This window comes from Ornithorhynchus anatinus, chromosome 20, assembly GCF_004115215.2.
Source record: "Ornithorhynchus anatinus isolate Pmale09 chromosome 20, mOrnAna1.pri.v4, whole genome shotgun sequence".
NCBI lineage: Eukaryota > Metazoa > Chordata > Mammalia > Monotremata > Ornithorhynchidae > Ornithorhynchus > Ornithorhynchus anatinus.
The window spans coordinates 19,294,059-19,310,476 of record NC_041747.1 but is presented as its reverse complement, the minus strand read 5'-3'; the positions used below and the strand labels follow the sequence as shown (position 1 = coordinate 19,310,476).

Sequence of the window (16,418 nt, the reverse complement as noted above, 5' to 3'; positions counted from 1 at the left end):
GATATTATGCTTGTACATTCCATATTTATCGTACTCTCCCAAATGCTCCGTACAGGGCTCTTTATGCCGAAAGTGCTCAATAAATGCGATCGACTGATTGATTGATCAGGGAACCCAAAATGGCAGCCACAGAAAAGGTAACGATCGTGTGGTTTGGAAGGAGTCAACCGTTGGGTCACCTTTGGTACGGTTTATCTGGTCTTCGTGGCGATGCCATGGACTCGTATTTATACATTCAATCCTATTTATTGAGCGCTCTCTCCCAGACCGCCCCACCTCCATCTGCCATCACTCTGGTAGCGTATCCATAGGGTTTTCTGGGTCAGAATATGGAAGTGGTTTACCACCGCCTCCTTCCGAGAAGACTCGACAGCGTGGGACAAAACAAACACCCTGGTCTCCAACAGGGCTCACTGGGAGAGAAACTGTGCAAAGCGGGAGTCAGAAATCCCTCTCAACTTGAGTTTTTCCTCTCACTTCAATCCAAGTGACTCAAAAGCATCCCAGGCAGTGAGTGATCCACGTCTCCTCAGGACTTCTAAATCATTTATGTGCATTATAGTCTTACCGTTAGGTGTTCAAAAAATGCAATTGAATGAATGTTGCATTAAATATTCTTTTTGTAGTTCTTGTTAAGCACTTACTATGTGCCAGGCATTGTTCTAAGCACTGGGGTAGATACAGGCTATCCAAGCTGGATATTATCCCTGTCCCACAAGGGGCTCACAGTCTTAACCCCCGTTTTCCAGATGAGGCAACTGAGGCATAGAGAAGTGAAGTGACTTGTCAAAGGTCACTCGGCAGAGCCAGGATTAGAACCCAAGTCCTTCTGACTCTCAGTCCCGTGCTCTATCCCCTTAGGCCTTGCTGACTCTCTATTTCTTCCCCTCTTATTCCAGTGTCTACGAGAGAGGGAAACGATGAGGAAAGCGAGATTTAAATCAGCCATCAAACGCAGGCCTAGGCTGACCAGGGACGTGCTCAGAGCAACAAAATAGCCAGGTCCCCATTTAACGAACAAAGTGGAGATCGTAAGCTTCTCCGGGACATGGATCGTATAATCTACTGAACTCTCCCAAATGCCTCGTTGAGTGCTACGTACCCAGTAGGGCTCTCAATAAGTAGCATCGATCGACCGATCGATTAGGAAAATTGAGACTCCGAAACCGGAAATCAAAGGAAAAGTGGGTGTTTTTGTCTGAGGTTCTCAGTTGCCGGCTTGGTTTCGCCAACTGGGTCCTGGCCAGTGTTGCCTAGGTAACCCCCATCAATTGGTCCTCCCCCTACCTTAAAACACCGTTGATAGCTCCTTTTGGATCTCAGGTTTGGCATCGCTGAGCTTGCTGGTCTTAATGGCTGTTATTTTCCTCCCCAAGATTCTGAGCAATTTTCTTGTTTCTCCAAAAGGATATAACGAGGGATTTTCTCCCAAAGTCTGAGGGTTGTTTTTTTTTTTTTTTCACATTTCGGCAGGACACTTGGCAGTAATTTTTCTGCCGGTGTTCGTCCCCTGTGGTATCTCTCTTGCCCTTTAGTAGATGTTTTCTGTTCTGGAGGGAACTTTCCAAGGGTTTTGGAGCAATATATAAGAAAAGTCACACGAAATGAGAAGCAAATCCTCCTCAGGGGCGATTGACAGTTCCCTGGCCACGGGAGAAAACCAAATCGGTCCTCGGAAAGCACGCAAAATCTTAGCTAAGCTCAGGAGGAAGTAGGTTTTCTCTGGGCAGCCCGCACAGCTTGTAGCCTCAGCCCACTGTGTTTTTTCCCCGTCGTTGTAAAAGTTGCTTCTTAATGCCATTTCTGTTCCAACATCTGTTCCATTTCCTTCCCAGCAGGCCCCAGGCTGTCGAGATGTCTGTTCTATGATCTTCGTTAATCTTCAGTCATCAGAATGTGACGGATGTGTTCGCTTTCTCATTTCTCTTCAGAAAAGACCAGCGGTCACTCGTTCATCTAATTACCGAGGACTTTATGGAAGACTCGGTCGGATCAGGGTTTTCAAAAGCACACTCTCCTCTGGAGAAATCTTCCGGAGTTGTTCGTTTGACTAGCGGTAACACTCTGAGGAAGGCCAGTTCTGTTGAGAGGATCTGGGAGCTTACTACCGACCCTGAAATGGGTCCACTTTAGCTCTGCATCCATTTTCTGTGTTGTTTTCCCGGAAGGGGCTCTTGAGAACGGTGGATTTGACTCCAAGAGGCTAAGAGACACAATAAAGAGAGAAAAGAGAAGCGGTATGGTCTCGTGGATAGAGTACAGGCCTGGGAGTCAGAAGGTCTTAGAAGTCATTCTAATCCCGGCTCCGCCGCTTGTCTGCTGGGTGACCTTGAGCAACTCACTTCATTTCTCTGGGCTTCAGTTACCTCTTCTGGAAAATGGGGATTGAGACTGTGAACCCCACCTGGGACAGGGACTGTGTCCAACCCGATCTGCTTAGTACAACGTCTGGCACATAGTAACCATTTAACAAATACCACAATTATTATTATTATTATTATTAAAGAGGGAAGGAAATACTGGGGAAAATGCAGCAGACCTTTACACTACCGTGAAAGAGGAAGGAGGCTTTGTTTGAGCCCTGGTCTACGGAGCTTCTCCTGGAGACAGTAAATATCTCACATCTTTTTCAGCCAACTTTTTTTATCGTATTTACTGAGCGCTTACCATGTGCAGAGCACTGTGCTAAGCCCTTGGGAGAATACAGTCTAACAATAAACAGGTACATTCCCGGTCGGCAACGCGCTTACATTCTAGTCCATGAAATGCATTGAAGAATGGGATCGGACCTTCCTCCGATTCCATCCACCCGTCGGTAAACAGCATTATTTATTGAGCACTCACGGTCACGGGTCCTTCTCCCGGCTCCACCACTTGTCTGCTGTGTGTCCTTGGGTAGGTCACTTCATTTCTCTGTGCCTCTGTTACCTCATCTGTAAAATGGGGATTAAGACTTTGAGCCCCACGGAGGACAGGGACTCTGTCTAACCCGATTTGCTTGTATCCACCCCAGCGCTTAGTACAGTGCCTGGAACATAGTCATTGCTAATCAAATACCATAATTATTATTATTATTTTCATACCCCGGGGTCACCATGCATTTCAAAGTCATAGGTTCTCCATATTTGCTTCTTCTCTTCTCAACTGGCCTCTTCTCTCTTCTCCCCCCCGCCCAAGTTTGGGACCTCTGTTCTGCTCAAGCAAATCTATTTTCCCTCCCCTCCCCATGATTGTGATTCATCTCTTCTGAACAGCTCCACTTGGTTCATTCGTTCAGTCGTATTTATTGAGCGCTTACTGTGTGCAGAGCTCTGTACTAAGCACTTGGAAACGTAGCCGTAAAGACAGAAAATCCCTACTCACGGCGGACTCACAGTCTAGAGGGGGGAGACAGAAAACAAAACAAGTACACGGGCATCGATATAAATAAATAGAATTATAGGTATATACGTATATGCGTAAGCGCCGTGGGACGGGGAGAGGAGGGGAAGAGCAAAGGGAGCGAGTCGAGTTGACGCGGAAGGGAGGGGGAGAGGAATCTCCGCTGAAGATCCATCCTTCAGACAAAGCATTCCCAGATGAACTCCCTAACCCAGAGACACAGCCCTCTCCAGCCACTCATAATAATAATAATAATAACTGTGGAACTTTTTAAGCGTTTACTACATACTAAGCACTGGGGCGGATACAAGCAAATGGGGTTGGACACAAGTCCCTGTCCCACGTGGGGCTCACCGTCTCCATCCCCATTTTACAGATGAGGTAAAGTGACTTGTCCAAGGTCACACAGCAGATACGCGGCGGAGTCGACATGAGAACCCACAACCTTCCGACTCCGAGGCCCGCGCCCTATCCGTGTCGCTTCTCCACCCTTAGGTCTATTCTCAGTTGAACATTCCGACTTCCGCAGATCTCCCGTACCTAGGAGGCTAGAGGAAGAAGATCGAAGCTTTCCCTATGAAAGCTGGCCTTCTTTAAAGCCACGTTCCAATAAAAGACGTCCTTCATAATAGGCCACTCCGCTTATAGGCTCAGCGGAGAAGTAAAAAATAGCCAAAGCACATGGAGACTGAGCTCTAGGCAGAAATAGGATTTAAATAACTAAGAAACGTCAGTTACGTTTGGCTTTGAAATAGATATCCGAGGAAACGTACTAGCCGAGGAGAGAAGTCAACCTCGATTTATAAACCACGGCTCCGTATCTGTGATCTGTCCACCATGAGCAAGACTCAAAATGACTTCAGCGATTTCGATAAAACTCCAGACACGGCGGCCTATAAGTTAGCGTGAGTTTGCTGGTGAAGTGTCACACCAATTTATTCCTCAGCTTCATCTTATTTTCTTTTAAAATTAGATTTTAATGGGAATATCCTTAACCTTGCTTTCTCGGGATAAACATGCCACCGGGAAAAAATTACCGCCGCAGGAAACTGATTCTCTCTTTCCAGTGTGTAAATAAGGGATTATGAATCTCGCAGCCAAGGTCAGCTCGCCTCGACCTCAGAACGGCCACGCATCGAACATTATCCGTATTTATACAGATACCTTGGACAAGTCACTTTACCTCTGTATTATCATCTGCCCTCTGTATTTGCGTGCACCTAGGAGAGAGCCAGAATCCAAAAGCGTTCTTTAAAATGGTCGGAATTTCTCATTTTCAATAGTATTCATTGAGCGCTTACTATGTGCAGAGCACCGTACTAAGCACTTGGAATGAACAGGTTGGCAACAGACAGAGACGGTCCCCGCCGTCCGACGGGCTCACGGTCCGATCGGGGGAGACGGACGGACGAGAACGACGGCGATAAATAGAGTCGAGGGGAAGAACGTCTCGTAAAAACGATGGCGACTAAATAGAATCGAGGCGATGTACATCTCATTAACAGAATAAATAGGGTGATGAAAATATATACGGTCGAGCGGACGAGCACGGTGCCGAGGGGATGGGAAGGGAGAGGGGGAGGAGCGGAGGGAGATGGGGGGAAAAGAGGGTTAGGCTGCGGAGAGGTGAAGGGGGGGCGGGAGAGGGAGTAGAGGGAGAAGGGGAGCTCAGTCTGGGAAGGCCTCTCGGAGGAGGTGAGTTTTAAGTAGGGTTTCGAAGAGGGGAAGGGAATCGGTCTGACGGAGGTGAGGAGGGAGGGCGTTCCGGGACCCCGGGAGGACGCGGCCGGGGGGTCGACGGCGGGATAGGCGAGACCGAGGGACGGCGAGGAGGTGGGCGGCGGAGGAGCGGAGCGTGCGGGGTGGGCGGTGGAAAGAGAGAAGGGAGGAGAGGTAGGAAGGGGCAAGGTGATGGAGGGCCTCGAAGCCTAGAGTGAGGAGCTTTTGTTTGGAGCGGAGGTCGATAGGCAACCACTGGAGGTGTTTAAGAAGGGGAGTGACAGGCCCAGAGCGTTTCTGCGGGAAGATGAGCATTTTGCATCTTGAAAATCCCTTTTTCGGGGATCAGGCCCAAGGGGATCTCGTTTAGCCACTCAGGCCCCCCGATTCGGGGGCACATCCAAACAACCCCATTTCTCTCCTCGCCGAAACGGAGTTACACAAAGCCCCCGCCTTGGTCTGAAGCATCGAGGCTCCTGGCCGGATGGCCTTCTAATAAGAAGCCCGAGTGCTCCCTCACTCACCGTCCCTCTGCAGCCTGATTTTTGCTAAAGGGAATGAATGTCCACCGTCTGGGTCACTGCAGAAGCAACCTCAGCCCAGCCCGACTTCCTGGGGCCTTATTCTACTGGGCTACTAGTAATAATAATAATAATAATAACTGTAGTATCTGTTAAGCGCTGGAGTAGCTACAGGGTAAGAGCGTTGGACACGTTCCCTGTCCCAAATTGGGCTCACAGTTTGACCGTGAGGAGGGAGGGAGGTTTTGACTTCCCATTTTGCATGAGACAAGAGAGGCACAGAGAAGTTCTGTTGTTTTTTTTTATGGTATCTGTTGAGCGCTTACTATGTGCCAAGCACTGTTCTAAGCGCTGGGGTAGGTACAGGGTAATCAGGTCGTCCCCCACGTGGGGCTCACAGTTTTAAACCCCGTTTTACAGATGAGGTAACTGAGGCTTAGGGACTTGCCCAAGGTCACACAGCGCGTACCTGGCAGAGCCAGAATTGGAACCCAGCTTCTCCGCCTCCCAGGCCCTGATAAGATTCTTGAAGATAGAGATCGTGCCTACTATTATACTCTCCTAACTGGTTAGTACAGTACTTTGCACAGAATAAGTACCCCGTAAATAATAATAATAATGTTGGTATTTGTTAAGCGCTCACTATGTGCAGAGCACTGTCCTAAGCGCTGGGGTAGACACAGGGGAATCGGGTTGTCCCCCGTGGGGCTCACGGTCTTAATCCCCATTTTAGAGATGAGGGAACCGAGGCACGGAGAAGTGAAGTGACTCGCCCACGGTCACACAGCTGCCAAGTGGCAGAGCCGGCATTCGAACCCATGACCTCTGACTCCGAAGCCCGGGCTCTCTTTCCACTGAGCCGCGCTGCTTCTCCGATTGATTGCATGATATTCTCTCAGAGTCAATCAGTCCATCAACGATATTATGAATGGAGCAGTTACTGTGTGCACTGTGCCAAGAGCTCGGGAAAGCACAATACGATGGAGTCAAAGCCTTTCGCCGAATTTTCGCTGGATTCAACGACGGAAAGTCCCATAAAACGTCTCACGCGACGATCATTCTTTGCGATACTTCTTTACTTTTCACTTTTCTACAGGGCCAGACGGTTTAAAGGGCTTTACTGCCAAAGGATTTTCAAACGAATTACCTTTGGTCTTGAGGTTAAAACGAAATCCCAACAAAATGGCTTCTGCCGTGAGGCTTGACTGTGTTCCAGAAGCTCTTGTCTTCTGTCGGTCAGTCCCTTAACCTTCCTGCTGATGTTTGTGTTGACCCTCCCAAACAGATGACCATGTCATTTTCTTTTTTTGCCATACTGTTAAGCGATCACTATGTCCTCAGTGGAAAGAGCCCGGGCTCGGGAGTCGCAGGTCACGAGTTCGAATCCCAGCTCTGCCACTGGTCAGCTGTGTGACTGTGGGCGAGTCACTTCACTTCTCTGGGCCTCGGTTCCCTCATCTGTAAAATGGGGATGAAGACTGTGAGCCCCACGTGGGACGACCTGATTCCCCTGTATCTCCCCCAGGCGCTTAGACTAGTGCTCTGCACATAGTAAGCGCTTAACAAATACCAACATCATCATCATCATCATCATCATTCGGTGTGGTCCAGTGGGTAGAGCACAGGCTTGGGAGTCAGAAGGACCAGGGTTCTAATTCTGCCTCTCGTCTGCTGTGTGACCTCAGGCAAGTCACTTCACTTCTCTTCGCCTCGGTTCCCTCATCTGTAAAATGGGGATTAAGATCCTGAGTCCTACGTGGGACGGGGAGCGTGTCCAACCTGGTTATCTTGTGTCTCAGCGTGGCTCAGTGGAAAGAGCCCGGGCTTGGGAGTCAGAGGTCATGAGTTCGACTCCCGGCTCTGCCACTTGTCAGCTGTGGGACTGTGGGCGAGTCGCTTCATTCATTCATTCAATTCATTCAATAGTATTTATTGAGCGCTTAGCTTCACTTCTCTGGGCCTCAGTCACCTCATCTGGAAAATGGGGATTAACGGTGAGCCTCACGTGGGACAACCTGATTCCCCTGTATCTCCCCCAGCGCTTAGAACAGTGCTCGGCACATAGTAAGCGCTTAACAAATACCAACCTTATTATCTGCTCCTGTGCTTGGAACAGTGCTTGGCACATAGTCAACACTTAACAGATACCATTATTTTTCATATGTAATAATGTAATAATAATGTTGGTATTTGTTAAGCGCTTACTATGTGCAGAGCACTGTTCTAAGCGCTGGGGTAGACACAGGGGAATCGGGTTGTCCCACGTGGGGCTCACAGTCTTAGTCCCCATTTTACAGATGAGGTAACTGAGGCACAGAGAAGTGAAGTGACTCGCCCACAGTCACACAGTTGACAAATGGCAGAGCTGGGATTTGAACTCATGACCTCTGACTTCAAAGTCCATGCTCTTTCCACTGAGCCACGCTGCTTCTCTAAGCACATGTACTAAGCACATGGGTAGATAAAACCTTCCGCACAGGGAGCCCCTTTTCTTACCTTTCCAGATTTTTTGTAACAAACCTCCAAGAAGGATTTTAGTGTTTCACAGTCAAACCTCCTCAGAGACGGGCATCCGTTTTAATCATAAAAGTACTGTACAGAACCCGATAGAAGTCTTACTTACCGGTATTTGTTCGGTTGTTGCTAAATCCGTCGGTGCTCCCCTAAAACAGGATGAGTCATCTGTGACGGACCATTCCCTCTTTCGGCTTCTTAGGAGCAGTAAATATTCCCGAAAGTGTCTTGAGCAGGAATGGTGCTAACCAGGCTTCCTCTTTCCTCTCTGCCACCTAACTTTTAAAAAACGGATTTTCCCTGAGTGCCCTCGAAAGAAAAAAATCCTGTTATCCTTTGCCCGTTAATCTCGTAATTCCTAGTTTCCATGTTTACCGAGAGAAGCAGCGTGGCCTAGTGGACAGAGCACGGGCCTGGGAGTCGGAAGGACCTAGGATCTAATCCCGGCTCTGCCACTTAATAATAAGATGGTATTTGTTAAGGGCTTACTTTGTGCAAAGCACTGTTCTAAGCGCTGGGGGGATACAAGGTGATCAGGTTGTCCCACGTGGGGCTCACAGTTTTAATCCCCATTTTCCAGAGGAGATAACGGAGGCACAGAGAAGTAAAGTGACTCGCCCAAAGTCGCGCAGCTGGCAAGCGGCGGAGCCGGGATTAGAACCCATGACCTCTGACTCCCAAGCCCGGGCTCTTTCCACTGAACCACGCTGCTTCTCACTCGTCCGCTGCGTCATCTCGGGCGAGTCTCTTCATGTCTCTGGGCCTCAGTTGCCTCATCTGTAAATTGAGGATTGAGACCGTGAGCCCCCCGTGGGACAGGGACTGCGTCCAACCCGATTCGCTTGTATCCGCCCCAGCGCTTAGTACGGTGCCCGGCACAGTGCTTAACAGAGACCACAGTTATTCTTATTATTACTATCCTCATCCTGTCCTTAGGTCTCGTGCGCTAATTTTCCTAATTCCGCTCAATATTTTGAATATGTGCGCGGAACGTTATTTGGTTCTTGAAGACTGTATGTGTTTATTGCTCGAAGCAATCCATAGACATATTAATGAGATGTTCAAGAGGTGCAAAAGTATTAATTGTATTTTAAGAGGTGTTTCCACGGAAATCCGGGAAGCGCGCCATTTCACCGCTCTGTCGAATTAGTTCATTTGCTCGACCGTAGCATTCCCGGAACTGAGCCTCGAAGGGCGATTAGACCGTAAATAATAATAATGTTGGAATTTGTTAAGCGCTTACTATGTGCAGAGCACTGTTCTAAGCGCTGGGGTAGACACAGGGGAATCAGGTTGTCCCACGTGGGGCTCACAGTCTTAATCCCCATTTTACAGATGAGGGAACTGAGGCACAGAGAAGTTAAGTGACTCGCCCACAGTCACACAGCTGACAAGTGGCAGAGCTGGGATTCGAACTCATGAGCCCTGACTCCAAAGCCCGTAAACCCGTCAGTGGGCAGGGACTGTCTCTGTCTGTTACGGGTTTGTCCATTCCAAGCGCTTAGTCCGGGGCTCTGCACCTAGTAAGCGCTCAATAAATACTATTGAATGAATGAATCCATAGTTACGGGGTGGGAGGGGGAGGAAGACCCAGCCAAGGACACTTGAGAAGAATCGCGGGGAGAGGCGGGAGGAGAACTAGGAGAGAGCGGAGTCAGCAACACCAAAAGTAGATTGTGTTTCCATGAAAAAGGAGATTCTAGACTCTAAGCTCGTTGTGCGCAAGGAATGAATGTTTATGGTTTTACTGTCCTCTCCCAAGTGCTTAGTACAGTCCTCTGCACCCAGTAAGTGCTCAATAAATTGATTGAGCTCACCTCCTCCAGGAGGCCTTCCCAGACTGAGCCCCCCTTTCCCTCCGCTCCCCCACCCTCCGCTCCTCCCCCTTCCCCTCAGCACCGTGCTCATTTGTCTATATTACCCTATTTATTTTGTTAATGAGGTGTACGTCTCCTTGATTCCAGTTATCTTGATGATGTCGTCTTGTTTTTGTTTCATTCTGTCACGCTTCGCTGTCTCCCCCGTTTCGACCGGGAGCCCGTCACTGACTGGGCAGGGGTGGTCTCTGTTGCCGAACTGTCCGTTCCAAGCGCTCAGTACGGTGCTCTGCACATAGTAAGCGCTCAGTAAATATTATTGATTGACTGAACGTAGTGCTCTGCCCACAGTAAGCACTCAGTAAATACGACTGAGTTGAAGGAATGAATGGCCTTTCACTAAGACAGGTACTTGTGGTTTAGAAGAGGGCAGCCTGACTTTTGCTTCGGGGGGGTAATACGCAGATGGGTGGCAATCGTTTTTGAGTTTTATTTGTACCGAGCCTAAACTCTGCACCCGCGCCCAGCACTGTTCAATCACTAAACCACCCTGAACGACTTAACTCGGAACTAAGCGGGGTCAGGCCTCGTTAGTATTATGGTGGGAACGCCGTAAGCTTTAATAATAATGTTGGTATTTGTTAAGCGCTTACTACGTGCACAGCACTGTTCTAAGCGCTGGGGGAGATACGGGGTAATCAGGTTGTCCTACGTGAGGCTCACAGTTAATCCCCATTTTCCAGATGAGGGAACTGAGGCCCAGAGAAGTGAAGTGACTTGCCTAAGGTCCCACAGCTGACAGGGGGCAGAGCCGGGAGTCGAACTCATGAGCTCTGACTCCGAAGCCCGGGCTCTTTCCACTGAGCCACGCTGCTTCCCAAGCTTTAAGAGAAGCAGTGTGTCCTAGCGGATAATAATAATGTTGGTATTTGGATAAAGCCGGGGCCTGGGCGTCAGACGTACCTGGGTTCTAATTTCGACTCTGCCATCTGTCTGCTGTGTGACATTGAGCGAGTCACTTCACTCCTCTGGGCCTCAGTTACCTCATCTGGAAAATGGGGATTAAGACTGTGAACACCATCTTAACACGGGGCTCAAGCCTCGCTGCAGGCACGTCTCCTCCAAGAGGCCTTCCCTAAGCCCTCCTTTCCTCTTCTCCCACTCCCTTCTGCGTCGCCCTGATTTGCTCCCTTTATTCATCCCTCCTCCCAGCCCCACAGCACTTCTAAATATATCTGTAATTTATTTATATTAATGCCTATCTCCCCTTCCAGACTGCGAGCTCACTGTGGGCAGGAAATGTCTGTTATATTGTACTCTCCAGAGCACTTAATACGGTGCTTTGCACATAGGAAGCAATCAGTAAATACAGTCGACTGACACGGATCGTGTCCGACTTGAATAGCTTGCATCTATCTCAGAGTTTAGTACGGTCCCTGGCACGTAACAAGCGCTTGGCAAATACCATCGTAAATCAATCATCAATGGTATTTATTGAGCACTTGCTGGGTGCAGGGCACTGCACTAAACGATTGGAACCATCTCAAGGACCGCCAGGCTTAGAGTCCGGTTGGCATGGAGTCCTGAGGTAGAAGAGCCCTCTAGACTGGAAGCTCACTGTGGGCAGGGAATGTGTCTTTTTATCGCTACGCGATTGAATGAATGAATGAATGAATGAATGAATGGATAATAGCAATCCGGTCTAGGCTCAGGGGCGGATGGGCAGTTTACGGAACCGTAAATTCGGAGTGGAATTCACCTTCGCTTCAGTTAAAAACAATTTAAAAGACCCTCACAAATACGGCGTGGGGATCTGGGCCCGAAAGACCAAGTCAAGAAAACTCATGCTTTTAAGAAATGCCGCCTGAGATCTGAGTCAGAGTGACTCAGTGCCCCATTAAAGTGGGAAAGTGAAACGTTTTCAATCTCTTCTGAGTCACCGGGACACCTCAGCTCACACATATCCCCATGTCCAAATGATCTTGGAAGCCCCGATTCTGTTTATTGCCATTGTTCTTGTCTGTCCGTCTCCCCCGATTAGACCGTAAGCCCGTCAAAGGGCAGGGACCGTCTCTCTCTGTTACCGATTTGCCCATTCCAAGCGCTTAGTCCAGTGCTCTGCACATAGTCAGCGCTCAATAAATACTACTGAATGAATGACTGAATCATCAAACCAGTTAAAATCCACCGGCAGCTTCATCAGATGCCCCGCTCCGCTCTGAACCGAAGAATTCTGTAAGCGATGCCAGAGGACTGGGAAGGTGGTGAATTGCTTTTTAACAGCTGGGGGACTGAAATTCTTTCTGGGGGGTTGGAAATTATCAGGTTTATCTTAGCGATCACTAAGTTAGTGATCACTTAGACCGAGAGCTCCACGGGAAGAAGCGGCGTGGTTTAGTGGAAAGAGCAGGGGCTTGGGAATCGGAGGACGTCTGACCTTCGGGCATGTGACCGGTGGGCAACTTTAATCTGGGCCACCCGCAAGCCACCCTCTTTTCTCTGCCTATCACCAGTTCATTTGCCTAGTTCTACACTAGCCTTTTTCAGGCCCCCGAAAAAGGATGAACTGCACCGACAAGGGTCTCTTCTTCGCATATGAAAGACAGCTATATATATTTGATCTAGATATTTAAGTGTTCACTTCCATTCCCGAAACCTTAAGGCGAAGCGGAGACTCACAGCAATCACTGGGTTATTTAATAATGCCAGGCACTGTATTAAGCGCTGGAGTGGATACACGCAAATCGGGGTGGACGCAGTCCCTGTCCCACACTGGGCTCTCAGTCTCAATCCCCATTTTACAGATGAGGTAACTGAGGCCCAGAGAAGTGACTTGCCCGAGGTCACACAGCGGTCAAGTGGCAGTACCAGGATTTAGCACCCATGTCCTCCTGACTCCCGGGCCCACGGTCTATCCGCTACTCCATGCCGCTTCTCTAACAGACACAACCACAAAAAAAGGGCGAGGAGCGGGACAAAAAATTTACGGTTGACAGGAAACTGTTCCTTAACAGGATTCTGGGGGAGGTTCTAAAAATGCAACAAGAATTCTCCTTGAGAAGAATACCGGATTTTGCAGTGAAAATAACAATCCCGAGAGAGCCGAGGTCCAGACTCGATCATTTTAGAAACGTTGTTTATGAAACACCGTAAATGAATTAGAGCCCGTACAAGTAATCCTAGTATCTTTAAGTTATATACAACATTCCAGGGAACCTCACAGTTCTCATTCATCCTCCCAAAACGAGGAAAATATAAATGAGGAACAAGTGGCCCAGACACATTGAGACAACGGCCGATGACTCCGGGGTGGGGGGGACGAGGATCGATTTCCACTTCTGCCTCCTCATCCTTCCCGAACTCTCTGCTTGAGGCTCCTCAGACTCCCCCCAGGGAACCCAGGCAACCCCCCTCTCCCGAAGCCACGCGACCCACCGAGCGGCTCCCCGAAATCAAGGACTCAGAGCTTGGTGAAAATCACGCACCAGTTTCCCTGATCGTAATAGCTCTGCTCGACACGTACGTCGGTCAACGTTCTGCACGCCCCCTCCAGCTCCCCCTCGCAGAACACGTGATAATAGCGATGGAAGACGGGGCCGGCACCGGGATCGGAGGCGGGCTTCGACGCCTCGGCGCCTTTGCCGCTCTTGCCGCCCCCTTTCAGATGCCAGGGGACCAGTAAATCTTGAGAATGAAAGCACGTTCTGTTAGTGTGAACTGGCAGCTTGGAACGAACTGCTCTGTCGGCATCACGGGCTTCGTCCTCCAAGTCGCCGGCGGGCGGGACGGACCGGACCGCCTCTGGCCCGCCGCTATCGGGCATCTCTTCGCCGAGAAGCTCTGCCTCACCGTTGCTCTGTTCTTCCTCGCCCTCGCCGTTTCGGTTCCCTCTAAGATACTTGGACTTCTGCTCGTTGTATTCTTGCTCCATTGCCCAGACGGAAACGAGGGCCTTGCCTCCAGGCCTGAGGAGGCGGGCTAATTCGCGGAGGGTCGCCAGTCTTCGCTCCTGAGAGGGAAGACGTTGTCATTACCGAACGGTCAGTCTGTCGCATTTACTCAGGGCTTATTGTGCGCGGAGCACTGTACTAAGCGCTTGGGAGAGTACAGTATAACAATAAACAGACACCGTGGCTCAGTGGAAAGAGCCCGGGCTTGGGAGTCAGAGGTCATGGGTTCGAATCCCTGATCTGCCACCTGTCCGCTGTGTGACTGTGGGCAAGTCACTTCACTTCTCTGTGCCTCAGCGACCTCATCTGGAAAATGGGGATTAACTGTGAGCCTCCCGTGGGACGACCTGATTACGCTGTATATACCCCAGCGCTTAGAACGGTGCTGTGCACATAATAAGTGCTTAACAGATACCAACATTATTATTTCCTGCCCACAACGAGCTTTCGGTCTTGGAATACGTCCCCGGTAGCGACTCGATGGCCACAATCAAAACCAGTTGGGAAATACAGAACGAAGTGGGCAGAAAAAGGAAAAGCTCCCACTCTTAGCTTAATCTTAGAGTAGCTGATCCCGACTCTGCCACCGGACCGCTGGGTGACCTTGGACAAGTCACTTCACTTCTCTGTGCCTCAGTTACCGCATCTGTAAAATGGAGATTAAGGGTGTGAGCCCCAGGTGGGACAGAGACGGCGCTCAACCCGAATTGCTCGTATCCGCCTCGGTGCTTAGGCCAGTGACTCGCGCATGGTAAGCGCTTAACAAATGAGGTAATCATTATTATTATCAGCTTGAAAAACAAAACAACATTAAAAAACCAGAGCTGAGAATATGGGTGAAAACTGGAAATCTGACTGGAGGCAGGATTAGGGATCCCTGTTAGCGCCTTTCCTGACTTCGAGCCTCACTGGTTGACTCATTTCCACCTCATCACCAGGTGCTTGTCAAGGCCTTCGGGGCCCCGATATTACATCCTAATAATACCAATAATTATGGTATTTTTTAAGCACTTACTAGGTGCCAAGCACTGTACTGAGTGTTGGGGTGGATACAAGCAAATCGGGTTGGACACAGTCCCTGTCCCACCCGGGGCTCACAGTCTCAATTTCCATTTTACAGATGCGGTAACTGGGGCCCAGAGAAGTGAAGTGACTTGTCCAAGGTCACACAGCAGACAAGTGGCGGAGCCGGGACTAGAACCCAGGTCCTTTGGACTTCCAGGCCCATGCTCTATCAACTAGGCCACATTCTGCACGCAGTAAGCGCTTGATAAATATCCAACCGATCGACTGATTACGAAAAGATGAGTTAAGGAAGAGCCCTTATTAGGGGAATGATCTTGCGAGTCGCAGAGCCGGGTTTTCGTCATGGGGTAGGAATATTTGCGGAGAAGAAAGAGAGGGACGTTTCCAGTACGGCAGGTGACCTAGAACTAAATTCTTGGTCCCCATATTATCAATCCGTGATCAACTCTACCCCAAGACAAACCCACCAAGCAAAACGCTCAAGCAGAATCGCATCGTTCATTTCCAAATGCCTCAGTGTCCCGCACACGGTAGATGCTCAATGAATGACGCCGCTGCTGTTGATCTGCAAATAGTAAGCGCTAAGTAAATACCACTGATTGATGTACTGATAGGAAGGAGGCTCTGTGAGCCCGTGGAATATGCATAAAGAGTGGGAGACAGGCATTTCAGGGCTGGTAACTTACAGGGGAGTCTATAAGACAAAGAAAGGCCGATCGTGACTCCTAAGTAGGGTGGAGTACGTATGGAATTGAGTGAGAGGAGAATGAATTTCAACAGGACTCAAGGAACGTATAACACAGAACACCAGAAAGCTCCGCTAACCGGAAGGCTGGATATCCATCCAGTACGATCGATTTTTCTGGTCGTGGTGACAGAGAAAATAGAAATAATGTCATCGATGACAACGGGATGTGGGGCGAAAAAGCGAGAATAGAAAAGAACCGAAAATAGAGAAAAAATGGTGTTCTCCTTCCAATATCTCTGAATTATTATTTTTTTTTTTTTACCCTTCTCTCTTTTCTCTGTTGCTGGCCTTCGTGTTTTTCTTCTCTTCCCTCTTCCCTCTCAAGTGCGTGATCGGATTAAGGTAGTGAGTTTGACAGTCAACACTGAGAGAGGGAAAAAGTCACTTACCGCTGTTGCAAAATGGTGGATGACAGCAATGGAGATACAAGCATCACATGCCCCGCTTCGAATCGGAACGGCCAATGCATCACAGACGAAAGCCTGAAATTGTTTCTCTCCACAGATCTCTAGAAGGTTTTGGCTACGATCACAACCGACCTGCGAGAGAGAGACAGAGAGAGACAGCTGTATTAAATGTTGTGTTCTCATCCAGAAACAACAGAAACAAAGACCAGTCAATCTTGGGTCACTGTCGGCAATTCTTTCCAAAGACTGACCAGTCCCCGGCCATTTATTTTCCATTAAATCCTTTCCCATTAATATGTTACGAAGAAGTCAGTTTGAGAAGCAGCGTGGCTCAG

The 16,418-nt window shown here is 49.2% G+C and overlaps 1 protein-coding gene across 4 annotated transcripts in view; it reads right to left on the bottom strand.

Annotated features, from left to right (window-relative positions):
• Positions 1–13,071: 13,071 nt before the first annotated feature.
• ALKBH8 (alkB homolog 8, tRNA methyltransferase) overlaps positions 13,072–16,418 on the bottom strand; it is a 28,499-nt gene continuing 25,152 nt past the window's right edge. For all 4 annotated transcript variants that reach the window (XM_029048176.2, XM_029048177.2, XM_029048175.2 and 1 more), the window contains 2 exons: positions 16,066–16,215; positions 13,072–13,961 (listed from right to left, as the gene is read on the bottom strand). In XM_029048176.2, coding sequence (XP_028904009.1) covers positions 13,413–13,961; positions 16,066–16,215 — 699 coding nt within the window. In that variant the 3' untranslated portion in view covers positions 13,072–13,412. The remainder of the gene's footprint in view (positions 13,962–16,065; positions 16,216–16,418) is intronic.